At 45.2% G+C, this 27940-nt stretch overlaps 1 protein-coding gene across 1 annotated transcript; it reads left to right on the top strand.

The window, feature by feature from the left end:
- On the top strand, positions 1–27871 carry ap3m2 (adaptor related protein complex 3 subunit mu 2). Its single transcript, XM_052041092.1, has 8 exons — positions 1–355; positions 9200–9371; positions 11947–12084; positions 15207–15292; positions 18124–18257; positions 21303–21510; positions 22130–22274; positions 25469–27871. Exons 1-8 carry the CDS (start codon positions 83–85, stop codon positions 25567–25569), a joined length of 1257 nt encoding a protein of 418 aa, XP_051897052.1. The 5' UTR covers positions 1–82; the 3' UTR covers positions 25570–27871.
- The last annotated feature ends 69 nt before the right edge of the window (positions 27872–27940 follow it).

Here is a 27940-nt window from a genome sequence, read left to right as displayed (position 1 = left end):
AATAGGCGGAGGGTGGAGGAGCCGGGGGTGGCTGGGCTGCTGCGGGAGGGTCCGGAGCGGGACCGGGAGCCGAGGCCGAGCCATGATCCACAGCCTGTTCCTGATTAACGCGGCGGGCGACATCTTCCTGGAGAAGCACTGGAAGAGCGCGGTCAGCCGCTCCGTCTGCGACTACTTCTTCGAGGCGCAGGAGAAGGCGAGCGAGGCGGAGAACGTCCCGCCCGTCATCCCCACCCCGCACCACTTCCTCATCAGCGTGTACCGGGACCGCATCTTCTTCGTGGCCGTCATCCAGAGCGAGGTGCCGCCGCTGTTCGTCATCGAATTCCTGCACCGGGTGGTGGACACGCTGCAGGTCAGTGCCACCCACCCCGGGCATGGATGTCACCGTGAGGGATCTGCCACCCCCCTCCCTCCCGGGAGTGGATGTCACTGTGAGGGATCTGCTCCCTTCCCCCCGGGAGTGGATGTCACTGTGAGGGATCTGCTCCCTTCCCCCCGGGAGTGGATGTCACTGTGAGGGATCTGCTCCCTTCCCCCCGGGAGTGGATGTCACTGTGAGGGATCTGCTCCCTTCCCCCCGGGAGTGGATGTCACTGTGAGGGATCTGCCACCCCCCTTCCCCCCGGGAGTGGATGTCACTGTGAGGGATCTGCCACCCCCCTTCCCCCTGGGCATGGATGTCACTGTGAGGGATCTGCTCCCTTCCCCCCGGGAGTGGATGTCACTGTGAGGGATCTGCTCCCTTCCCCCCGGGAGTGGATGTCACTGTGAGGGATCTGCTTCCCCACCCCGGGAATGGATGTCACCGAGAGGGATCTGCTCCCCCCCCCGGAATGGATGTCACTGTGAGGGATCTGCCACATTGAATGATTTTTTTTTCTGTATTTTCTGACTTGTGGACAAAATTAACTTGTGGCATCTGTAAAAACGGAACCAGTTCATAACCCGGGAACTGGCTGTATGTGGTTAGTGCAGGAAAGTGGAACTAAGATAGTATATCACCATGGTCATGTGGTGGTGGAGAGAACAAGGTGTAAAATGTAGAGTACATTTTCTTTCCCCAAGGGGTGTTGCTTACACTAATATCCTTAAAGCCTTGGCATCCCTTGTCAAAGGGGCAGGAAACCATCAATCACATGGAAGTGGGTCAAGATTCATAAAGGCTAATTGGTTTATTATTGCCACATGTACCGAGATACAGTGAAAAGCTTTTGTTTGCATGCCATCTAGACAGATCATTCCATACATAAGTACACTGAAGTAGTACAAAGGGAAAAAATGCTGAATATAGTATTACAATTACAGAGAAAGTGTAGTGCAGGTAGACAAATAAAGTGATGAGGTAGATTGGGAGATCAAACGTTCATCTTTATCATATAAGGGGTCTGCTCAAGAGTCTTCAAACAGCGGGGTAGAAGCTGTCCTTGAGCTTGGTGGTATGTGTTCTCAAGGTTTTGTTCTTCCCAATGGGAGGTGGGTGAAGAGTGAATGACTGGGGTGAGAGGGGTCCTTGATTATGTTGCCTGCTTTCCCAAGGCAGCAGGAAGTGTAGACGGAGTCAGTGGAGGGGGGGGGGGGGGGACTGGTTTGTGTAATGGACTGGGCTGCGTTCACAGCTGTCTGCAATTTCTTGCAGTCTTGGGCAGGGCACTTGCCATACCAAGATGTGATGCATCCAGATAGGATAGGGAGCAGATTTTGGATTGGGAGTAAGCCTGGTGGGTTTTTATGACACTGGTAATTTTATGATCACCATTGCCAACACTAGTGTTTAATAGAGTTTATATAATTGGATTTGTATATCCCTGCTATCCTAGTGGGATTTGAACTCCTTGGATCATTAATCCAGTGAATAGGCATTTTTCATTCTCAGTCCTGTAAGAATGGAAAGTTTTAGACTGATTTGATTGTAAGAAGTCGAGAGCTCTACTTCAGGCTGTTTGCCTTCAATCAGATGTGTCTTTTGTCCATTTCTACCTTGCAGTCCTTTTGACTTCAATCTTTGATTGCCTGATTGAAATAGTTCCCATATTATCCCGCACTTCATGCTGCATTCCAGGTCTTAACATCCCAACAGAAAATTAAACCCGCTAGCTGCCGCTATGTATTTTTGATGTTCAGTAGAACTCCTTTCACCCTGGCTTGTTCTGTCTTTAATTTCCAGTTCTAACAAATAATCAAAATATTAATTTGTTTTCTCTCTTCAATTGTGACAGACCTGTTGTGTGTTTTGTTGTCTTTGGTTTTGAATAAAAGAAACTTCCTGTGAAAGAGCCAATGTCAAGCTGGAATAATGTAGAAATCAGCCTGTCTACAGTCACTCCCTAAAAAAGACCCAAGTTTATAGGGTATAATAAATAGGACCGTCAGACAAGTTGTGTCTATCCCGCTCCTGTATCTCTCCATTGGAGCAGCTACAGTGACTGGAAAACGTGTGTTTACAATGGATTCAGGAAAGCAGGTTTCAGTCCAAGAGTAAATGGGATTGGTATAGATGAGTGGAGAGGTCAGCATGGACAAGATGGGCCAAGAGGCCTGTTTCTGTGCTGTACCACTCTATTACTGAGGCATCAGCACCTCAGAATTCAACCCTGACTTTCGCTGATTGTTCTTTCCTGTATCTACTCCATTGGTTTTGCTTCAGGTTCTCTAAATTGGATTATTGCCTGAGCCCTTAAAACAATTTAATTACAAAGTGACCCAGAGTGACTGGTAGTCTTAAATTGGCCTGTCTGGGGATATCACATGTTTTGGAACATCAGATTAGGGGTGTGCAAGCTTCTGCTGATGTTTTTGTGATTTGCCTCCGTGCGTTGAAGGTGCTGGAAGTCTTCCAGAGTCGGAGAACACATGGCATCTGTGAATGTTGCTCGTAGCCAGCTGGCAAGAGGAAATGCTGTTTATATAGTGTACAGTAGGGGAGGAAAGGAAATCTGTCTTAGGGTATCATGGCCTTTGCAGAAAAGGGAATGATTAAGAGTAGAAAGAGGGCTCTTGTTTACTAAAAGCCAGTGGCTTTTGGTTCATAGGGCTGAAAATAGGAGTCTTGAGATCTGTAATTAGTGTGAAGTACTTGATACAGTTTGTGGCTTGAAAGCAACGCTGACATTGAGTTGTCTCATCACAGCTGATTATAAAAAGCCGTTGTTGGCCTCCCCAGCTGATTTGTCATGTGCCAGTTTTTGGAATCTCGACTTGTCATGTGGTGTAATCTTAAGAGCTTCCAGCTGAAGTGAGAAGACTGAATTAGCACACACTACATTTTATTCTGTCTATTTTTCTGTTCTGCTGCATAATCTCCCACTATAAGTGAGAGATGTGCAAATGAAAGGCATTTTTCTGATTTTTAAATACTCAATGCACTCTGTACTAACTTTATGTAACTGCACTGTGTACTGAATTGACCTGTACGATCGGTATGCAAGACAAGTTTTTCACTGTACCTTGGTACAAGTGACAATAATAAACCAATAGCACTACAGAATCTCTGAAGCAGCTGGGCAGCGATTAGTTCTTTCCACAGAACTGCTTTGAGCAGATTGTTGGATAGTCAAACGTTTCACCGGGATCTCCCATTCTTAGCCGGGAAATGTTTTCAGTATAATTCTAATTGAGTTATTGTGCCCGGTCATTCACCCCTTGTCCTATGGTGAGTACAAGCAAGCAGAATCTGTAAATATAAAGTAAAACTAAACCACATCAAGCACTTAACAGCTTGAGGAAAAGCTGTTCTTAAAACTATTGAAGTCTAACTGTCTTGGCCCTTGATCCTGCAGTCTTGCCATGAGCTTCTCAGGGGAGTCTGGTTCTGAGGAGACAGGTCATAGAGCTGCTGGAATGGAACTAAAGTGGGGAATTCTTGTTAGAGATTGATGAAAAGTGTTTGCTGAAGTTGAAAACTAAGGTGATGCACTGGGTAGACCTGGAAGAATGCCTGGCCCTGGTGTCAGTTATACAAACGGTACTGGTGTCCCAGAGTAACCAGTTGCTAGGCTGTTCCTGCCCATCTGTGAGAGTAATTCGTGGTTGGTGAAGGTGACTGGTTTAGGTAGGTGGTTATTTTGTCGGTGTGGTTTTGTTCAGTTCTGGCTCTGAACAGGATTATGTGTCAGGGAACCTTCTTTTCCAATGGGGAGGAGAAGGTCATTAGATCTCTGCCCCAAGTTTAGGAACCAGCTGAAGCCCACCTATTGCTCTAAGAATTGAAAGTTTATAGAGCAGGCAAGACTCTAACCATCAGGGCAGAAAGCTGGTAGGATGTTAAATCAGTTTCTATTATGCAGATTGTGCTATCGCATGTCACTGGACCAGAATCATAAAAAGTTGTGACGTGGAATAAGTACCAGTTGATAAAGGCCTCCCCAACCAAACTCCATCTTCACCCCGGGTCCACAATCCTGCATTCTTCCTGTGCATATTCAAGTACTGTTTAAATATGATGAGGGTTTCTGTATAAAACGCCTTCCTCTCACCTTAAACCTGTTCCGTCTTGTTCTTGATACCCCTCTAGTGTAGGGGGGAAAAAGATTCTATCTACCCTATCTATGCCTCTCATAATTCTATATGCCTCTGTTGACTCACCCCTCAGTCCTTCGCTTGAAGGAAAACAAGCCCACCCTATCCAATCTCTCCCCGCGACTAAGGTCCTCCAATCCAGGTAACATCCTGGTGAGGCACAGTAGTGTAGCGGTTAGCGTAACGCTTTACAGTGCCAGCAACCCGGGTTCATTTCCAGCCACTGTCTGTAAGGAGTTTGTACGTTCTCCCCATGTCTGCGTGGGTTTCCTCCAGGTGCTCCGGTTTCCTTCCACATTCCAAAGATATACAGGTTAGGAAGTTGTGGCATGCTATGTTGGCACTGGAAGCGTGGCGACACTTGCAGGCTGCCCCCAAAACACTCTACGCAAAAGATGCATTTCACTGTGTGTTTCAAAGTACATGTGACTAATAAAGATCTCTTTATAAAAATCTCCCCTGCGCTCTCTCCAGCACAACCTGTAGTGTAGCGGCCAGAACTACACTCAAAGGTTCCAAGTGCCTCTCCCAATCCTCAGGCAGTGAGTTCTACACCCTCTGGATGGAAATCAGATTTCCTCATCTTCCCTCTAATCCTTCCACTGATTACTTTAAATTAATGACCCTTGCTTTTTGACCCTGCTATTGTGGGGAAATATGTCCCTCCTATTTATTTAGACCCCTAGTTATTTTATACACTCCAGTTTAAGTCCACCCTCCACCTCTCCCACTGCAAAAACACAATCCAGCCTCTCCAACCTTTCCTTGGAGATGATTTTCCAGTCTCTGCAACATCCTTGTAAAATCCCACTGCTTCCTGTCCAGTGCAACCATGTTCTTCCTGTGACATCTTGACTAGAAAGGTACACAGTCCTCAACATGTTGTTAACAATCCAGAGCCTGAAATAATCATCCACGATGCAAGTTCCCCTACCTCAGCCATGGAGCACTATACACCACCACCTCTTAAACTACCATGGACATGCCTCTGATTGTGTCTTGGTGCTCTCTCTCCCTCCCCCCCCCCCCCCCCCCCCCCGGTCCGGTATAATTTATGCATAATATATATTCTGTGTGTACCTATGTGCCTGTGATGCTGCTGCAAGCAAGTTTGTCATTGTACCTGTACCTCACTGCACTAGTCCATATGTCAATAAACTCGATTTGACTTGACTTGGGATTAGTGAGGTATTCAGTTAAATAATCTGGGATAAATTAACGATGACTGTGAGATTAGTGAATTGTGCCGAACACCCTATAGTTCACGAAAGTCCTTTCAGGAATGAAATTTGCTGTCATATAGCTGCTCCAGTCTTTGTGTGACTTCTGACCCACGTAACATGGTTGCCTCTTCCCTACCATCTGACCTGGTTCAACAAGGCAATCACTTGAAGGGTAAGTGTGAGAGAGGCAATAAATGCTGGCCTAACCTGCAACACCAGCATCCAGTGAGTGAATATTTAAGAAAGACAGGCACCCTTTGAGCCTTTTACCTTCTCTTAGCCTTTCGTCCCCAATCAGAATCAGGTTTATTATCACTGACATATTGTGAAATTTGTTGTTTTTCAGCAGCAGTATAGTGCAAGACATAAATCGCTATAAGTTACCAAAAAAAAAGAGTGCAAAAGAGGAATAACAAGGTAGTGTTTATGGACCGTTCAGAAATCTGACGGCAGGGGAAGAAGTTGTTTGAGTTGTTGAGTGTGGGTTTTCAGGCTCCTGTACCTCCTCCCTGTTGGTAGTAAAAAGAAGAGGGCATGTCCCAGATGGTGAGGGTCCTTAATGATGGATGCTGCCTTCTTGAGACACCATCTCTTGAAGATGTCCTGGTTGGAAGGGTTGTGCCCGTGATGGAGCTGGCTGAGTCTACAACCCCCTGTAATCTCTTTTGATCCTACACATTGGAACCTCCATACCAGGGGGTGATGCAACCAGTCAGGATGCTCTCCAATGTACATCTATAGAACTTTGCAAGAGTCTTTGGTGACTTACCAAATCTCCTCAGACTCCTAACAAAGTGGAGCTACTGGCGTACTTTCTTTGTGATTACATCAATGTGTTGGGCCCAGGATAGGTCCTCTGAGACGTTGGCGCCTAGGAACTTAAAGCTGCTCACCCTTTCCACCGCTGACCCCTCAACGAGGACTGGTGTGTGTTCTCCTGACTTCCCCTTCCTGAAGTCTACAATCAATTCCTTGGTCTTGCTGACGTTGATTGCGAGGTTCTTGTTGCAACACGACTCAACCAGCCGATCTATCTCACTCCTGTGACATCAACCACCTCGACTTCTCCACTCCCCTCAACCACTCTAACCTCACCCCTTCCGAACACACAGCCCTCCATTTGCTTTGTACCAATCCCAACTGGCACCTGCTGTCACTTGCATCACCCTTTTCCTGAATTACATCAGCTGAGGGAGGGCTGTAAAAGGCAGCCTGATCCTTGCTGTTGAAATATTAATGCCAAGAGCTGTTTGTGTCCAGTAACGTGATCCAGAGATCGAGCTGAAGACTCCTGTTTATTGAGAAACTGGAGGAATGACTTTTCTGTGCCACTGACCTTTCTTCTGGGCCGATTGATTTCATCTGGAAACTGAAATTTCTTTTATGAAGTAACCCTTTGTAATTTTTTTTCTGATGCTCAGACACGTGTTTGCTGCAGTGTCTTTTAAATTATTTTTGTGTTCTGCTTGACACATTTTCGTCCATTTGCTCTCACCTCACCAATTGTGGGCACGGTTTTCCTAGTCCAGGGACCGACAAATGCCTGGAGTTCCTTCCCAACAACTACTGCTGCAACCAGCTGTGCAGGCATGACCTGGAGACTTTGTCTAAACTTCCAGCTGCTTCGGGAAAGCAGCCGGACTAATCACGGACCCCTCCCACCCCGGTCATCTTCACTTCTCCCCTCTCCCCTCAGGCAGCAGATACAAAAGCTTGAGAGCATGTACCACCAAACTCCAGGACAGCTTCTGTCCCACTGTTATCAGACTCTTGAACTGACCTCTCATTCACTAAAAGATGACCTCTTGATCTCCTAATCTACCTTAGCACTTTATTTGTCTACCTGCACTGCACCTTCTCTGTAACTGCACCACTACATCCTGCATTCTGTTTTATCTTTTTACTACCTCGATGCACTTATGTATGGCATGGTCTGTCTGGATGGCACGTAAACAAAAGCTTCTCACTGCATCTCTGTACATGTGACAATAATGAACCAATGATAATGTTGACAGTGATGTTGGTCCTGAGGACAACTGGACAGCTTCCTGCAGGTCAGAGAAGAGGTGGACTTCCTGGAAGGCCCAAAACTGCCCCCATACCCAGGATAGCCAGTGAAACTGACTTCATCACAACAGCCAAGATTCAACTGCAGTGAGAGACGGGTCTCACAGCAACTTTGGGTGGCCAGTCCCAGGATGACCAGTCTGCAGCTTGAGAGCTTTGGCACAATGTTTGCCAATGGAAAGATATGACTGTAGTGGATGGACTTGAAGAGGCAAGGCCCATAGTATGGAGAGTGGCATAAACAGTCTTCTGCTGTTGTGAGCTATCAGAGGCACTACTCCTTGGCTCGTCACCATCCTGTTATTAGTCCCTATATTTTAACAATTCTAATACTGCAAAACCAAAAGGCAACAGTGACTTGTGTTATTATCTGAGCTTTCAGGACATCCCTTCAATCTTGACAGCCACGATGTTGTGCCGAATTAATTAAATTAGTAATTAAACACCAAACTAAGCTAATCCCTTCTGCCTACACAATGTCCGTATCCCTCCATTCTCTGTACATTCATTTGCCTATCTAAGAACCTCTTAAATGCCTCTATTGCATTTGCCCCCACCACCACCACCTCTGGCAGCGCATTCCAGGCACACACCACTCTGTGTTTTATAAAAAAAAAACTTGCCCTGCACATCTCCTTTGAACTTGTCCCCTCTCATCTTAAATGCATGCCCTCTAGTATTAGGCATTTTGAACCTGGGAAAAAGATACCAGCTGTCTACTCTATCCATACCTTTCATAGTCTCTCAGGTCTTCCCTCAGCCTCTGTCACTCTAGAGAAGACAACCCAAGATTGTCCAACCTCTCCTTATAGCACATATACTCTAATCCAGGCAGCATCCTGGTAAACCTCCTCTGCACCTTCTCCAAAACCTCCACATCCTTCCTATAATTAGGCAACCAGAATTGAATATAAATGAATGCTCCTTGGCTCGTCACCATCCCGATATTAGTTCCTACATTTTAACAATTCTAATACTGCAAAATCAAAAGGCAACGGTGACTTGAGTTTTTATTTGAGCTTTCAGGACATCTGTTAACTCTTGACAGCCAATGAAGTTATTTAGTATGCACACTTTTCTTTAACATTAACCTTCTGCACACAGCAATGTGCTAATGACTAGGTAATCAGTGTTGGTGATGTTGATTGAAACATCAGTATTGCCTAAAATAGAATATAAGCCTGTTCAGCAAAGGGACCTCAATTCTTCATGTTTTAATGTTTAAAACTTTAATTATGGTGCTTACATTGTGAATGGGGATCATTTTGTAATTCTTTAGTTGTGTTTAAATCACAGCCATAAATGATTTGCAATGGTTTGGCGTCAGATTCTGGTATTTTTATACAAGTTTGTATTTCATGTAAATTATGCTTTTTGATCTTTCTTCACAGGACTATTTTGGGAGCTGCTCAGAAGTAGCTATCAAAGACAATGTTGTGGTTGTGTACGAGGTGCTGGAAGAGATGTTGGACAACGGCTTTCCACTGGCGACGGAATCTAATATCTTAAAGGAGCTGATCAGACCTCCCACCATCCTCCGCACTGTTGTGAACACCATCACTGGTACGTATCGTGGCTGCAGAACATAGAACATTACAGCACAGTACAGGCACTTCAGCCCACGATGTTGTGCTGACCTATATAAACCTCTCTACTACACCTTCCATAACCCTCTATTTTTTCTTTCATCCATGTGCAATCAATATAGATGTAACATTGGGGACTTGCCGTGTTATGTGATGGGTCCTCAATCTGCTTGAGACTTTATCTGCAGCTGGGTTAGGCTGCCAACTCTTCTCTGAGCTTGGAAGGGTTGATGGTGTGCTGAGAGAGCAGTCAGTCTTAGCAAATTAGCTCTCACATAGTTAATTATTCCTCAAAGTTTTTTGACTGTTTCTCCTTAAAGTTAATTTTGCCTTGTCTGAGTATCAATTGATTTTGCCCTCCTGCCTGTGAACTGTGCTCTACTGCATTTAAACCCATACAATTCCTGGGGTCCACACTTGAGATCCATCACTGGTTGAATGTAATTAGAAGGTTACTTTACCTTTCTGCAATACTGTCTCTGTAAATAGTGAGGGCAGCCCTCCCTCTGAATGCAGACTAACAGTAAAATGAATTGACTTGTGCGGTTATGCTTGAATTACAATTGTGCTTTATTTTATGACCTGTGGACCTCATTTGACAGCCTGCAAGGTAAATGGAACTGTGCAGCTTGAGAGCCAGGCAAGATCTTTATCAATGAGGCCAGTGTTGCCTCTGAGTGCCGGCTCATGATAATCTGGTGATGCAAAGTTAATGCTTGGAACGGCCAGCTCCACATTGCAGTTGTATGGTTCAACTGCAAGGTTAAAGCCATTGTCGTGTCTCGTCTGTTGTGAGTCTGATGGTTTTCAGGGGCAGATCTTCAGCTGGCTCATTCTTGTGAACTTATTTCTACAGTACTCCCTAGAAATAGGGCAACATTTGGGTTTGGGCTTTGTACTCCTTGGAGCTTAGAAGAATGAGAGGTAACCTTATTCAAACATACAAGATCCTAAGGGGACTTGACAGGGTAGATGTTGAGATGTTTTCACTAGTGGGAGGGCCATGAACAAGGGAACATGGTTACAAAATATTTAAAACTGAGATGTGTAGAAACTTCTTCTCTCAGATGCTGGTGAATCTCTGGAATTCTCTGCCCCTGAGGGTGGTGGAGGCCGGATCATTAGATGTATTTCAGGGAGAGATGGATCGATATTTGAAAGATTAAGGGCAAAGGGAAACTGGTACAGAAGAGAAATTGAGGCCAGCGTAGATCAGCCATGATCATATTGAATGTCGGGGCAGGTTTGAAGGACTGGGTAGCTGACTCCTGCTCCTAATTTCATGTGAAATTATTTCAAAGACGATTAAGCTGTCAAACACCTTCTGTAAATCTAACTCTCTTCATTTGCTGAGTGGTTCAGTGGATAAAGTTGTGAAAGACTAGACGGTGTTAATGAGATTGATCTATTCCCCTTAGCAGGAGAGAGGTCAGTAACTGGGGGAGATCTAACTTTAAGGTAGAACCAGTTCTCATTGGTGGGTCAGAGGTGGAGTGGGTTAGCAGTTGCAAATTCCTGGGTGTTAACATCTTGGATGGCCTGTTCTGGGTCCAGCACATAGATTCAATCATGAAGAAGGCGTGCCAATTTCTTAGAAGCTTGAGGAGATTTGGCATGTCACCAAATACTTCAACCAATGCACTGTTGAAAGTGACCTAACTGGTTGCATCATGACCTGGTATGGCAGTTCCAATGCACAGGAGCGCAAGAGGCTGCAGAGAGTAGTGGACACAGTCCGGTCCATCACGGGCACAGCCCTCCCCACCACTGACAGCATCTACAGGCAGCGCTGCCTCAAGAAGACACCATCTATCATCAAAGATCCAAGTCATGCTGATGTTGTTCTTGCTGCTGTCATCAGGCAGGAGGTACAGAAGCCTGAAGTCCCCGCCACCAGGTTCAGGAACAGCTCCTCTCCAACAACCATCAGGTTCTTGAACTGATCTGCACAACCCTAACCCTACCTCAGCAACGGAACACAGGACCACCTCTTGCACTGCCATGGACTTGTCTCTGATTGTGTCTTTTTTTTGTACTAATGTCATGTTTTGCACAGTCTTTTTATCTTCACTGATATAATTTATGTATAAATATGTCTATTTATGTTCTGAGTGTTGTCTGAAATTACATGTCTGTGATGCTGCTGCAAGTTTTTCATTGTACCTGTGCCTCACTGTACTTGTACACATGACAATAAACTCGACTTGACTTGACTTGACTTGGGTGGGAGGTGAGGAAGGACTTCTTGCAAGAGGGGAGGTGATATTTGTCTGCAACTGACTGCCTGATGAGCATTTTAAGAGCTGTAACCCTCAGGGCCAAGAACTGGGAGCTGGGGTTAGTGTGGACCCAGTGGGCTTGAAGGTCTTTTTCCTTTACCATACATTTTTGGAATCTCAAAATTTGATTTTTTTAAAAAATTGCCTCATTAATAACACAAAACTGGAAAGGCTACTGCTAAGCATCCATATTTGTTAATGTTCTCTTGTGTATTAGTCTTTTCCTGGATGAGAATTCCATCTTGCTTTGATTTCTCCCTGCTTTGATTGCAGGCAGTACCAATGTTGGGGACCATCTGCCCACAGGACAACTCTCTGTGGTCCCTTGGCGGCGCACCGGTGTGAGATACGCCAACAACGAAGCCTACTTTGATGTGGTGGAAGAGATCGATGCCATCATTGACAAATCAGGTACGAGCGAGGGATGTTCTCACTGGGACTGCAAACCTGACAGACTTTGTGGCTGAAGAAGTGGCACAACGTCACACGTTGGCAGTGATTGTAGGGAGTACTCCTCCCATCAAGAATCAGATTTATTATCACTGACTTAGGACATGAAATTTGTTGTTTTGTGGCAGCAGTACAGTACAAAGACATAAGGTTCTATAAATTACAAAAATAAATAAATGGTGCAAAACAAAAAGAATGATGAGGTAGTGTACATGTTCAGAAATCTGATGTCGGAGGGGAAGAAGCTGTTCCTGAATCATTGAGTTTGGGTCTTCAGGCTCCTGTACCTCGTCCCTGATGGTAGTAATGAGAAGAGGGCATGTCCTGGATGGTGAGGGTCTTTAGTGATGGATGCTGCCTTCTTGAGGCACCGCGTCTTGAAGATGTCCTCGATGGTGGGGAGGGTGGTGCCTGTGATGGAGCTGGCTGAGCCTACAACCCTCTGCAGCCCCTTGCTACATCCGAGTATGTCGTGCAGCTAGTAGAGCCACTGCCTCACAGCACAGAGTCCTGGGTTTGATCCTGACCTCGGGTGCTGTTTGTGTGGAGTTTGCACGTTCTCCCTGTGACCGCATGTGTTTCCTCATGCTGAATGGTAAGTTAAATGACCACTGTAAATTGTCCCTAGTGGTAGAATCTGAGGGAGGTTGATGACAATGTGGGGAGAATAAAAATGGGATCAGTGTAGGATTAGTTTAAATGGGTAGTTGATGTTCAGTACAGACTCGGTGGGCTGAAGGGCCTGTTTCTGTGCTGTATCTCTCTGTGATTCTATTACTTTGTTCTCTTTTTTTACTCCCAGATACCATCTCTCTATAGTTTTCCCAACTCACAGTATGGGTAAACTGAGCCTGTAACCCAGTCTGTGTCTCCGTCACATGCAGTTCCTCACTTCGGTTTCATCATAACCTTGTGTGTGGCTGCGAGCTCTCTATAACTCAGTAATTACAGTTTGAGGATGGCTAGGACCATCTGCTGATGCTTTCGTTGCGTGCCGACTCTTTTATCTGTGTTCTTGTTCTCCGTGTTGGGGGGTGTTAACCCATTTATTGTATTGATCTGAATATGAGTGTTGGCCAGATGGCTGCAAAGCTGAACTAGAAGGCAGTGATGTGTATGATGTCTCGCATCTTGCTGAGGGATGAAATACTGAGGCCGTCGTTGCACAGATAACAATGCCACAGCTGAACTGAGCTGCCATGGTGCAGATTTGGGAGGTAATTTAGGGAATACCAGTTCCATTGGATAACCTGAGCGCACATTCTGTGTGTCTCTCCATCGAACATCCTCCAGTCCTCTCATTTTTGTCCCCCTTCCCTTCCTGGTTCCATCCCCTCACTCACTACCCACACACTTCACCCACTGGCATCCCCCCCCCCCCACCCACCACCACCCCACCCCATCTAGTTCCACCTGCCCTTCACTTCTCCCCTAATGGTTCCCATTATCACCTTCCCTATGCAACAGGTTCCAGCACTGGTATCCTGTGTGTTCCAGCTTATCACCCTCCAAGTCTTCATCTTCACCTCCCCGCCCCCCCCCCCCCCCCACCCAACTGCTCCATCTGCCTCTCCTTTCTGCCTATCATCCGCTTGCCTCTGTATCCTGACTCCACCCCTCCCCCACCTTGCCTCACCACCCCGCGCGCCCCCCCCCCCCCCCCGGCTTTCTCTCCTCTCCACCCTCAGTCCTATTGCAGGGTTTTGACCCAAAATGTCGACTTCTTCCTTTCTCCCTCCCCCCCTGACCTGCTGAGTTCCTCCAGCAGATTGTTTGTTGATCCATCAGATATCCTCCAAGGTTTGTTAGGTGTGTAGAGAGTTTGAGAGGAAGTATTACTCCTACTGCTACAGTGCCTAGACATACTAGACTTCAGCACACACAAGCTATTACTTTGTCTTCTCCTTGAGGACTTAACAGTGAATGGCTCCCAGACCTTGGCCATTGCCCCTGTTTGACTCTAACGTCAGCTGCGCAGGAGGACCAAGGCGATGAACAAAAGAACCGGAAGCTGGGGGTGGGCCATTCAGCCCCTCGAGCCTGTTCCACTGTTGAGATCATGGCTGCTTGCCTGCCTTAACTCCAACTTCTCACTTGACAACCTTTATTTGTAGCCTTGAATGTACTCCCCAACAACTCGGTTCCTCTTGAGGTAAAGGATTCCAATGCTTCAGAACCTGCCACATGAAAAATAGTTCTCCTTGTCTCAAACCCCAACCTCTCAAGATGCCCCTGTCTCGAGCTGCTGCAGTGTATGGAAGCAGTGTTTCTGCATCTGTCCTGAGACATTCTTCTAAATTCCACTGAGTATGGACTTAATCTCTCATTGAAGGACAAAATGCTTCATCCCAGGAATCATTCTTGCAAATGTACTCTGCACTAAGGCAAGTGTGCAAGCTGTTCCCCAGGTAACGAATAGGTTCTGTGTTTACAGAAGTCTATTTTGTCTGTAACTCAGAAAATGCACAAAAATCACTTGATTTGGTGACCGTACCTCCACAGGATTGTAATGAATGGCACCAGAAGAACACTAGACTGATGATAAAGAACAATTACTAAAAGTGGAGAGTCTGTCAGACTTTTGAGTTTAATAATATTATGGGAGGTTGTTCGTATGTAGGGGGTGTCCATAAGTTGGGTGTTCATAACCTGGGGGTAGCCTGTACCACTGAGACCAAACTGCACTCGGTACTGCATGTGTAATCTCACATGTACTATCGCAGCGAGACTTCCTAGCTCAGGCACTCTATCTCCCTTGTAATAAAGCTGCCAGTTCTTTCATGTATTCTTACTGTTTTTTTCATACCACTTGCTGTCGGCTTTTTTTCCTCCCTCCCTCATACCGTCTGACCACCATGCGTGTAAGCAAGAAGTGGTGTTCACACTTCTGAATCAGAATCTTTGGTCTCCAAAACAGTGAGTGAGACTCGGGAAAATCCTACATTGCTCTTTAAATGGACAACTTACTCAGATAACTCCCGCTTGCATTGACGGGATCCTGAGTTAATATGCTGTATGCCTTGCCTGTAGAGCAGCTGTAACTGGGAATGATCTGTGCTAAAGCTGCTCCTCACTCCCTGCAGGTTCAACAGTATTTGCTGAGATACAGGGTGTTATTGATGCCTGTGTGAAGCTGACTGGAATGCCAGATCTCACCCTCTCATTCATGGTACGTTTTCTTGCACCATTGTAGACCAGTTCCATATATGGGCTGAGAAAATGTTTCATTCTATTTGTGATGTGTTTATTTATTCACAATGGGTCATGTTTATATAGACTTCCAGCTTGTATACTCAATAATATTGTTTCTAAAATGGAGAAAAACACAATTCCAGTACTCCTGCAAAACACGGACGTATAGGAACAGTGGATCAACAATTCCACATATAAGGATGAAGGCACCTTTTCTCAGAGAGTAGTGAACCTCTGGAATTCTCTGCCCTTGAAGGTGGTGGAGGCCAGATCATTAGGTATATTTAAGGTGGAGAGAGGTAAATATTTGAAAGATCGAGGGTTATGGGGAATTGGCACAGAAGAGGAGTTGAGGCCAGCATAGATCAGTCACGATCATATTGAATGGCAGGGTGGGGTTAAGGCTACTGCTAATCCTATTTTCATGTGTTGTTGGGAGTGCCAGGGGTGTTGTTGGGGGGTAAACGATGCACCTACAGGCCGTCCCTGGGTAGCGAACAGGTTCTGTTCTTACAGACGTCCATAAGTCGGAAAATACAGAGAAGCCACTCGATGTGGTAACCACACTCCACAGTATTGTAATGGATGGCATCAAAAGTACATAAAACTGATAAGAGAATAATTACTAAAAGTGGAGAGAGGGTTGGGGAATCAAGAATGAGAGAGCATAGGTTCAGGGTGAGAGGGGAGAGATTTAATAGGAACCTGACGGGCAACTTTTTCACCCAGAGGGTGTTCTGTTTATGGAATGAGCTGCCAGAGGAAGTGGTTGAGCCAGGTACTTTAACAATTAAAAGGCACTTGGACAAGTACATGGACAGGAAATGCTTGGAGGGATACAGGCCAAACGCGAGCAAATGAGGAATTAAATGAGGAATCTTGGTCGGCGTGGACCAGTTGGACTGATGAGCCTGTTTCTGTGCTGCATGACTCTATAACTTTATATTATGGGAGCTCACTTGTATTTAGGGGTATCCATAAGTCAGGCATTCTTAACCCAGGGATGGCCTGTATTCTAATTCACTCATCCATACAGCTCGAGTCTACCTGAAGGATAATCAATGACAAAACATTTAAAAATACAAATTCTCCTGGTTTTAAAAAAAAACAGATATTTAAAAAGCATGCTCTATTTTGGCTGCCAGTTCCTTTGTCAGTAACTCGGGCAAGCGAAACTTCTATTGCTCATTCACTAACTAATCTTTAATTAAGGAGAGTGGGGTGTAGTGATCAGTGTGAGGTTTCCTAGCCCACGTCAACCTCAGTGTCGCACAACTAGTTGGGTACCACCTAACGGGCAGTATTCCTTGTGTGGATTGCACTATCCACACTGGGCTGTCAAGGTAGATAGCAAGAAGGGGATGTTGAATGCAGGTGGAAAAGTATAAAGACTTCTGTCGAAGTGAGATTGGAACTGCTCAGAATGCATCAGGTCAGTCAACGTCTGTGGAGAGAGAAACATCTTTCTTTGGAATTGCTGCCAGTTGAAATATTTTGTGGTGTCTTCCAATAAAATTCTGTTAGAATCCTGGGAAATTGAAGGAGAGTCAGGGAAATTAAATTCTTATAGTTCATAGTGGATGTAGAACTTAAGGGTGTCAGGAAAAGATGCAACATTTGGCCCCTTGAACCTTGTATCCCTTGATATCCAAAATTCAGTACAGTAGTCAATGGATATACTCAGCAACTGGCCTCGAAGGATTGCGAGTTCCAAAGATTCACCAGCCTTTGGTGAAGAAATCTCATCTCTGTACTGAATGACTGACCCTTGATTTTGTGATGTCTGATTTTAGGCATCGACAAAGGGAAGCCGACCAAGGCAAGCCTTGTAAGAATTTTGCGTATTTCAATGAGGTCACCTCTCATTCTTCTAAATTCTAGAGTACAGACCCAATGTGTTTAACCGTTCCTTGTAAGACATGCTTCCCCTCCCCATCCCTGCAGTCAATCCATTGAACTTTCATAGCATACTTTCTATGATAGGTATTTAATTCCTTAGGTGGGAGTTCAGACCTATACACAGTATTCTAGATGTGGTCTCACCTGGGCCCTACCTGTATCATGATTTTACTCTTGAATTCAAATCCTTTTGCAGCAGCCAACCTACTGTTTGCCTTCTAAGATGGTGGTTGTACTTGCAAATTAACTGTGTTACAAAGACACTTAGGTACCTCTGGACACCAACTTTTTAATCTCTCATCATTTTTAAAAATACTTGTCTTTCAATTTTTTTCCACCAAAGTGGATGACTTTGCATTTTTCCACATTATATTCCATCTGCCATGTCCTTGCTCGTTCACTTAATCTGTATATATCCTCTTGAAGCCTCTCTACATCCTCCTTACAACACAAAAGCCATCCAACATTGTACCATCAGCAAACTTGGATATATTACACTTGGTCCCTTCACCCATGGTGGGTCAGAGTGGATTCCAACAATGAGCGTTGACCTCTAGTGTAAGCAAGGGTGTGTATAACATGAGCATGGTAGTGTAGCGGTTAGTGTAATGCTATTACCGCGCCAGTGACCCAGGTTCAATTCCGGCTGCTGTCTGTAAGGAGCTTGTATGTTCTCCCCGTGCCTGCGTGGGTTTCCTCTGGGTGCTGTGGTTTCCTCCCACGTTCCAAACACGTACAGGTTAGGAAGTTGTAGGCATGCAATGTTAGCGCTGGAAGCATGGTGACACATGCGGGCTGCCCCCAGAACACTCTACACAAAAGATGCATTTCACTGTGTGTTTTGTACTAATAAAGATATCTCATCTTCTCTTATTCTGATTGGTCTGTTCCCTCTTGTTATAATTGCAGAACCCTCGGCTATTGGACGATGTCAGTTTCCACCCCTGTGTCCGTTTCAAGCGTTGGGAGTCAGAACGAATCCTTTCTTTCATACCACCAGATGGAAATTTCCGACTCCTGTCCTATCATGTCAGTTCCCAGAAGTAAGTGGCACGTGGCTGGTGAGGAGGGATGGAAGAACCAAGATCGGTGCCCTTGTGCAACTTTCTCTTGCAATTGTCGATCCCATATTCATCCTGGGATGAGTTCTGGAATTCACTTATGGTTTAAATGGATATTCTCATTAAGAACACAATAGAAGCTGGAGTAGGCCACTCGGCCCCTTTTGCCTGCTCTACCATTCATTAGGATCATGGCTGATCTTCTATGTTGCTAGCAAGGACATGATTGTACTGGAGAGGTTGCGGGGAGGTTCACTCGGTTGCTGTCTGGGATGCAGTGCTTCAGTTAGGAGGAGAGACCAGATAGGCTGGGTGTGTTACTGTAAATGGTAATAAACATTTTCCCAGAGCAGAAGTATCTAAAACTAGAGGGCCTAGGTTTATGGTAAGGCTTGGAGGAAGATTTCTTTCGCCCAGAGTGGTTGGAATCTGGAACACACTGCCTGAGAGGGTGGTGGTGGAGGCAGAGACTCTTGCAACATTTAAGAAGTATCTAGACCAGCACCAGGCGGAGACGGCTGTGGGCAAAGTGCTGGTAATGAGATTGGTATAGATGGGTACGATGGCCAGCATGGACGTGGTGGACTGAAGGGCTGTATAACTCCGTGGCCATTTTCCTGCATTGCTCCAAATTCCTTGATTTCCTTAATAGCTTTATCCAATATCACAGCAGAGCTGTTTGAGAACGAGCTGTCACTTCATTCTAAGCTTGATAAGTTTCATTGGCATTGGGAAGTTTTGAAGCCAAATGGATTTGTGCCTACCTGGCGCAACCTGTCTGTCACCTTGCACCCCTCCTCAGTCCACCAATCACCTTGGACTCGTGGCTCACCACTCTCCTCTTTATACCAGCCATCTCCCCTCTCCACTCTCAGCCCTGATGCAGGGTTTCATCCCGAAACGTCAACAATGCTCGACCTGCTGAGTTCCTCCAGCATATTGTTTGTTGCTCCAGATTCCAGCATCTGCAGTCTCTTGTGTCTCCAAGTATATTTGTATTTTTGTAATGTTCGTCCTTTTAATATAACTTAACAGTGAGAAGCATTAACAAATTGATCACCTTTCCCCATTTCCACTTCCTTTCCGAAAGGTCAATAAAGCAATAGCTTTCTAAAGAAGAATAACACCTATTACATTTCCCCCTGACCTGTCACCAAAATATCAAAATCTGAAACGTATTTAGGAAACTTGTATTTGGGTTGGCTTATCCCCTACCCATCTCTCTTTGTAAGTTATCTGCTGAGCTAATCTCCCAACTACTTGTTGGTTCATTTGATTTTTGACATCTGATCTCAACATAAATTATGTGATTAGAATCTAGCAATAAAGTATCCATTGTTTAAAGCTATTCAGATTGGAGATAGTGAGTTCAAAGGTGTTGTATTCACTCACAAGTCAGAAAGTTCACGCACGCTGGGATTGTTCAACAGACTGAGGGCACCTGTGTTGTGAAAGTTGTACTAGGATTGGATGGAAATAAATCCATTTTTTCCCAATTTACAATAACCTAGGCAGCAGAGATCAGTGATTGACTGCTACCTATTGGTGAGTCTTGCGGGTTTATTAGTCACCGTACAGGTTACTATGGACAGCCCGTACGTACACAAGCGTTTCGGAGACCATCGGGATGGATTTGCTGACTGCTGCGGGGCTGCAGGTATCTTCTGCTGGGAGGGAACAGGGCATTTCACGTGCCTTCTCTCCCCACCCCACAAGCCACAACAATCAGCGGTTGGGTGGAGCTGAGCAGAGCTGGGAGCACTGAGCAGGCTCACTCACTGGGTCAGTGAGGCCGTCTGGCAACCACTCTTCCTGTGCCCGCTCGCTCTCCCGTCACCGCTGTTTCTGTTCATTCCCAACTTGTGAACAGTTCAGGTTATTCACAGTTCTCAGGAACGGAACCCTGCTGTAACCTGGGGACTGCCTGTATATATTAGCATCCTGTTAAGACTTGAGGGTGGATCTTTATCTATTGAACGTGAGACCTCCTACAGTTTGTCCCCATCTCCCCAGAGAATCATTCTTGCATGGACCACCCCCTGGAAACCAGACCAGTTCTTGGATTTGGTTCAAGGGGTCCAAGTCCATAGATCACTCAAAGCTGCCGTGCAGGTCGATAGGGTTGTTAAGAAGGCGTATGGTGTGTTGGCCTTCATTAGTCGAGGTATTGAGTTCAAGAGCCGTGAGGTAATGTTGCAGCTCTATAAAACCCTGGTTAGACTACACTTGGAGTATTGTGTTCAGTTCTGGTTGCCTCATTATTGGTAGGATGTGGAAGCTTTAGAAAAGGTGCGGAAGAGATTTACCAGGATGCTACCCTGGATTGGGGAGCATGTCTTATGAGGATAGGTTGAGTGAGCGAGGGCTTTTCTCTTTGGAGAGAAGGAGGATGAGAGGTGACCTAATGGAGGTGTGCAAGATGATAAGAGGCATAGATCGAGTGGACAGTCAGAGACTTTTTCCCAGTGCGACAATGGCTAACACAAGGGGACATAATTTTAAGGTGATTGGAGGAAGGTGTAAGGGAAATGTCGGGTAAGTTTTTTTTACACAGAGAGTGGTGGATGCGTGGAACTCACTGCCGGCAGAGGTTGTGGGGACAGATACATTAGGGACATTTAAGAGACTCTTGGATAGACACATGAATGATAGAGAAATGGGGGACTATGTGGGAGGGAAGGGTTAGATAGATCTTGGAGCAGGATAAAATGTCGGCACAACATTGTGAGCCAAAGGGCCTGTACTGTGCTGTAGTGTTCTATGTTAGTATTAATGAGCACAAACCAATTGGATTGTTATAAAACCCACCTGGTTCATTAATGTTCTTCAGCAGAGGACATCTTCCATTCCTCCCTAGTCTGGCCTGCATGTGACTTCAGATCCACAGCAACACGGTTGACTCTTGATGCTCCTGTGCCGGGGGGCAGTTGGGGAAGGGCAGTAGGTGCTGGCTTTGGCAGCAATGTGTGCACGTTCATAAATGCAACCTGAGAGGCTTGTACAAAATCCCCCTATTCTGCCTTTCAGTTTGGTGGCCATTCCCGTCTACGTCAAACACAACATCAGCTTTCGGGATGGCAGCTCCACAGGGCGGTTTGAAATCACCGTCGGGCCGAAGCAGACGATGGGAAAGATGTTGGAGGGGACCATTGTGACCAGCCAGCTGCCAAAAGTGGTACTGAACGTGAATCTCACCTCCACGCAAGGGAACTACACCTTTGACCCTGTCACCAAGGTAACAGAACAGTCATCTACCCGAAACGTTGATTTGGTTCCATCCCCACATATACTGCCTGTCCTACTGAGTATATCCAGCATTTTCTATCAAAGAATGAACATTATCTTGATATTAAGAGCAGTGTCTCCCACCTTGCCTCTGCAATTCTTTGAACTATGTTTGGACCATTTTGGACAGGTACATGGATAGGAAAGGTTTATGGGCCGAACGCGAGCAAATGGGACTAGCTTCAATGGGAATCTTGGTTGGCATGAACCAGTTGGACTGAAGAACTTGTTTCTGTGCTGCGTGACCCTATGTTGGCGCTGGAAGTGTGGCGACACTTGCGGGCTGCCCCCGCAGCACATTCTCAGTAATGCAAAAGGAAAGTGTTTCGATGTACATGTGACTAATAAATAAATAGATAGATAAATAAATATTTATAAGCATGGTGGGGGAAATGGAATTAACCTGGTTCAGGAATAAATGCTGCATTTAAAGTAGGTCATGGAAATGCTCTCAACACTTGCTTCCACCATAAGAGATTCAATATGTTGGCAGTAATACAACAACGTTACAGATTTGAGTTCCTTTTGCATCTAATGGGCGGCCTTCTTTCCCCCCGGACACGTTACAGGTACTGTCATGGGATATTGGGAAGATCAATCCTCAGAAGCTGCCCAGTCTGAAGGGTTCCATGAGCCTGCAGGCAGGGACGCCCAAGCCTGACGAGAACCCCAACATTAACGTCCAATTCAAGATCCAACAATTGGCCATATCAGGTATACCCAGTGGGATCGGCTCATCCTGGTTTGTGACGCGTTCCAGTCAAGTTGAGTTTATTGTCATGTGCATGAGTACGGTGAGGTACAGGTACAGTGAAAAACGCTTGCAGCAGCATCACAGGCATGTAGGTTCAGATAACACACAGAACATAAATTATACAAGACAGTGAAGAGAGAATTGTGTAAAACAAGACATCAGTGCAAAAAAACACAATCAGAGACAAGTCCACGGTAGTGCAAGAGGTGGTCTGTAGTGTTCCGTTGCTGAGGTAGGGTTAGGGTTGTGCAGGTCAGTTTAGGAACCTGATGGTTTTAGGAAAATAGCTTCTTGAACCTGATGGTGTGGGACTTCAGGCTTCTGTACCTCCTGCCCGATGGTAGCAGTGAGAAGAGGGCAAGCAAGAGACCTGTATTTAAATAGCATCTTCCACTTCCTTTCCAGGTGCTTTGCAACCAGCAGAATTCTATTATAGTTTAAAATGAGAGGAGGAAAAGTATAAAGGAGATTTAAGATGCAGGTTTGAGCAATCCAATACCAGAGGGCATCCATTTAAGGTGAGGGGGGTAGTTTCAGAAGTGACGTGAGGGTTAAGTTTTTTACTTGGAGAGTGGTGTTGCCTGAGGGTGGTGGAGACAAACTCATTGGGGGCTTTTAAGCAGGGGGTTAACAGTAGGACAGGGGCTGAGCTTTGGGAATAGCACTCAGATTCCAGGAATGTAGATCCAAGGGTGAGACTTGAAACCCCAGCCTGGCAGCTGGGAAGATTAAATCCAAGTAGTTACAATAAATCTGCTATTAACAGTAAGTACCAGATTGTTGTGAAAACCCATCCAGCACCAATATCCTTTAGGGAAGGAAATTTATTTTAAATTCTTTCACTCACAGGAGATGGTCATCACTAGTAAGGTTGGTACCTATTGTTCCCAAATGCCCCTGGATTGAGAGGGCAGTAAACTATGTTATTAGGGCTGGAGTCACCCATCAACTAGACTAGGTGAGGGCAGAATATTTCCTTGCCCAGAGGTCATTAGTGAACCAGACATTTTTATGTTAATCCAGTAGTTTTGTGGTTGCCAAAGCTGCCTTTTGTTTTTCATTCCAGATGATTTGAAGTTAAGTTCCATGGTGGGATTTGAACTCCTGACTCTGACTGCTGGTGCAGTAACTTCATAACCACACTACCGTACCCCAGATCTCCAGTCCCTACCCAGTTTGGCCAAGAAATTAGCCCACATCTATGATGCTTGGTTGCCCCTTATCTTAATCCTGCAATATCCAGCTTGCCCCTTGGTTTAGAATGCTCAGTGAATGCCGGACTGGTTGGCAACAACAGCAAGACCCTGCCGTCTATGTGGAGTGTCCATGTATTCCCTGTGACTGCCTGGGTTCCCTCCAAGTAATCGGGTTTCCTCCCACACTCCAAATACGTGGGGGTTGGGAGGTTAACTGGCCACCACTGTAAATTGCCCCAAGTGTGTGGTAGAATACTGGGGGGGGGGGGGGGGGGGGTAGTTCGGTGAGAATGAGGGGAGAATAATAAGTGGGATTAATGTAGGATTAGTGTAAATAGGTGGTTGATGGTCAGTACAGACTCAGTGGGCAGAAGGGCCTGTTTCCGTGCTGTATCTCTCTATTTAAGTTATGGAGAGAGGTTGAGCAGGTTGGGACTTTTATCACTGGATCATAGGAGAATGAGGGGTGATCTTATAGAGGTGTATAAAGTCATGGGGGACATAGATAGGGTGAATGCACATAGTCTTTTTCCCATGGTTGAGGAATCAAGAACTAGAGGGCATAGGTTTAAGGTGAGAGGGGAGAGATTTAATAGGAACCTGAGGGCAACTTTTTCACCCAGAGGGTGGTCTGTACATGGAATGAGCTGCCAGAGGAAGTGGTTGAGGCAAGTACATTCACAACATTTGAAAGGAACTTGCACAGGTACATGGATAGGAATGGTTCAGAGGGATATGGGCCAAATGCAGGCAAATGGGACTGGCTTAAGTGGGAATCTTGGTTGGCATGGACCAGTTGGGCTGAAGGGCCTGTTTCTGGACTGTATGACTCTGGGACCCTATGTAAACTAATAATAAGGAAAAACCTCTTTTACGCACAGGAGGTGATAAGATAATGACCAAGTTGTGTTTTATAAAGTGATGAGGAATAAATATCACTGGAGAGTGGGATAACACCCTCACTTTTTGAAATCATTGTGTAGGATCTGGTACACCCTTCTGAGAGATGGAGGGCTCCGCTCAGTGTCCAAAAGACAATGCCTTCAGCGGTGCAAAGCTTGCTTCACACTGTTCTAGTGGGTTAGCCTGTTGTTGAAATTGGGCTGTTTGCTTTAACAGTCTGGGATAAAAGGGGGAAAACGTACAGTGGCTGCGTCCATCATGTTATCTTCTTGGCCCTCCTGTGCTCCTGAATGGCCTATATTCCGATGTGATTCCCATCGGGTTACAGATTATGCAGCTGGACAGGGACATCGACTGCCAGTCAGTCGGTGGTTGCCGATCTTCGCCCTGTTCATGGTAAGTGAAGTGGTGGGTGAAGACTTGAAGAGGAGCTATACAGCCGTCCCCGCCATTTTGCTTCAGCTGCTCTTCAAGTTAGCCCACTATTTGCAGGCGAGGTTGCAAGAAAAAAAAGTAGCACCCTTAGCTTCTGAACCATACCCCGTTTTTCTCCTAACCAGGGAAAACTTCCTTGACCATTGAGAGCATTGTTACTGAGCACCCACATAAAGAGATCAACAGAGACAGCTGAGAAGTGGAAGGCTGCAGGGTCAACAGCCTTGTTTATTATTCAAACTGTGAGGACTTCAGAACTCCATTAAATACCTCTGCCTAACTGAAGCAGCGCGTTACCAGAAAGGTTTCCTGGTTCTCCGTACTTGAGTGGACTGTATTTTCTCTCATGATGATCAAAAGCAATATCCTGACATTTTGATTTCTCAAGCACCATTGTTATGACCTCTGAGCATGACTGTAAGTGGGATGCCAGATCTGTTGGGACTGGTCATTTCAAAGTGGGGTAACTTTGAACAGAGTAGATTTGTATCTGCTTTTTCATTCTCCCAGTTCCTTCATGTTGTACACACAAGTCCATAAAGTACAGTTTTGTTTCTACTGCGACTTCTGGAGGCTGAGGTAAGCCCACTGAATTGATTCTGTGTTGCATCTTGTCTCAGGTCTGAAGGTAAATCGACTGGACATGTACGGAGAGAAATACAAACCATTCAAGGGCATCAAGTACATGACGAAAGCTGGGAAATTCCAAGTCCGCACATAGTGGCTATTCTGAAGGCACTTGCTTCTTGCAGCAATGGGGATTTTGTTCCCTGCCTGCCTGCTTCCCAGTTGAAATTTCCCCTTTTACTTTATTGTTGCTTCTTGTGTTTGTATCAATAGAACCACCTTTGTGGTTAGCTGCACTTCAAAGAATCCAGCACGGGGTTAACTATTGATGTTGTTGGTGTGAACCAGTGGTTTAGATGTGAAGGCCAGGGCACTGATCCTTGGTTGGTGAGACTAAATGCCCTCAGTGGCGGCAGCTACCATCCTCCACTCCTGTAACTCAGTTACATAAATGTTGATGAAAGTTCTGAGGTGGTGTAGAACGTGCAGCTGCAACCACAAAATGTGTTGACTGTGGTGAAGTTCATGTCATATACTATCATGAGGAGTCGACCTTTAACTAAAATCTTAGCTGGTGTGGAGCAGTAATGTAAAAGCTGAAAATTTATTGTGTGTTACTATTTTTACATTACAGGAGTAGAACAAAGGCAGTTATGGAGCCAGCTACCACATTGTTATACCTTCGCCAACCTGTGTTTGCTCACCGTAATTTGACATTACCATTTATTTCAGTGTGCTGGAAGGTTTACTAGGGTGCTAATTTTGTTTAACACTGTTACAGGGACACTTGATCTTTTAGCTTGTGTACGCAGAAGATGCTGGAAATGCTCAGCAGGTCAGGCAGCATCCGTGGAGGGAGAAATAAGGGTTAATGTTTCAGGCGAATGGGTTTTCCTCCATTCTGATGAAAGACCTGAAACTTGAACTCAAATTTCTCCACACGTTCTGCCCCTGGCTGCCAAACATATCCAGCCTTTTGCTGTTTTTATTTCAATGTGCAGCACCTGTGGGTTTTTGCTTTGCATTGGAGCTTAATCCTGGTTCCACAACTATTGAACAGTGCTTGCTGTTCATGAGGCAACAATCACTGTCTCTCTGTCAAGTGAAGCAAAATACCCAGAGCTGCACCCCTGAGGGAAACAACCTGGGAACCTTTTCTGTGTATTCTGACTGCAGTGCTGTGTTAGAAGTGAGGTATCGGTAATCACTGGAGCATTCCTGAATGTGGATATTGTCTGCTATGGAGTGGTGAAGTTATTCCTTTTGATCTGTTTGGTTTCTAACCTTTTCCAGACCTATGGCAAAGCTTGTGCTGCAATCCTCTTTGCTGAGTGTGTTTGTTGTAATACCCCATCAGGACCAGCTAAACTCTTACCAATGAAATATAATTTAAGATCCTCTATCCATGCTCAGAAGCAAGAATTCATGAGCTGAAAATTCACTACAGTCTGTTTTTCCCACTACATTTGCAGGGGAACAGCCCTGTAATGGGAAGCTGTGTTACATTGCTGCTTCACCTTTACCCAGACTCTGACTGCTGCATTTGTTGAGGTTTGGTGCTGTAATTTTGCATTGAGTCGTACTCTAATGTTAATGTAATGCCAGTTATTCTGTAGCCCACCTGTGGCTGTGGGGAAAGTACTGTGTAATAACAAATACATCAATGAAGGTTCGGTGAATGAAGCTTAGGGTTCAACAGGGTATTCCTTGAAAGTGCAAGACTTTGTTGAGTGTTTGTTGCTAATCTAAGAATTTGCTTATTTAGACCCAAACTCCTGAATTTCAACACTTGATGTTTGAAAACAAAACAGCTGTATATTTTGTATTTCTTTCATGAGCATCAAATTAAGGTGTAGTTTATGACCCAAGAAGAGAACGTCTTAATTATGGAGCACCAGTCATTCAAATGTGATCAGGCAAATCGAGAATGTCCACTGTGGTTTTAATTATCTAGCCTCCAGTCATAATGCTGCACTGTAGAGAAAGGTGGGGGCTTCTCTTGTCACTTTGTGGAAAAGATGTTTGAAGCTTTGGAATCTGCTCGTTAGGGCGAGTATACGTTTTGTTCTACATTTCCTCAAAATCTGACATTCTGAGACGTTTGAATTTGACTCCACAGTGCAGGACAGGAAATATTTCCAACTGTAAACTGCTGACAAACGAAAGCAGATTCTTCTCCGGAGTATCACATTTGTGATGTAAATGGAATTTTCTATATTAATTTCATGTTGAGATGGAACTGAATTATTTGTGTGTGCAATACCTGGCAGACTTGCCCCTTGCAGGTGGTACTGTTTTAATTTATTATTTGGATATATTTAAAAGAATGATCTTTGCTGTACTCTTATCAGATGCTGTTAAAAGAGTATGAACTGTTACTAGAGCAGGCAACTTTGCCTGGAAAATGCATTCATTAGTGTTTAGCATTAAATAAAGTAGTACCTTGTTATGACAAAGTTCCAGTGACGTTTTTGTTTGTATTAACCTCGGGAAACCTTTTTCATGACGCTTTCCCTGAAATCCTG

This window comes from Pristis pectinata, chromosome 29, assembly GCF_009764475.1.
Source record: "Pristis pectinata isolate sPriPec2 chromosome 29, sPriPec2.1.pri, whole genome shotgun sequence".
NCBI lineage: Eukaryota > Metazoa > Chordata > Chondrichthyes > Rhinopristiformes > Pristidae > Pristis > Pristis pectinata.
Note: the sequence above shows the minus strand (reverse complement) of the source record. Positions and strands in the feature narration are given on the sequence as shown.

Coding starts and splice junctions, on each gene's coding strand:
- ap3m2 (XM_052041092.1), top strand. CDS start 83: ATGATCCACAGCCTGTTCCTGATTAACGCGGCGGGCGACATCTTCCTG. Junction 9,372..11,946: donor TGTTGTGAACACCATCACTG/GTACGTATCGTG, acceptor CTTTGATTGCAG/GCAGTACCAATGTTGGGGAC. Junction 21,511..22,129: donor CCTTTGACCCTGTCACCAAG/GTAACAGAACAG, acceptor GACACGTTACAG/GTACTGTCATGGGATATTGG.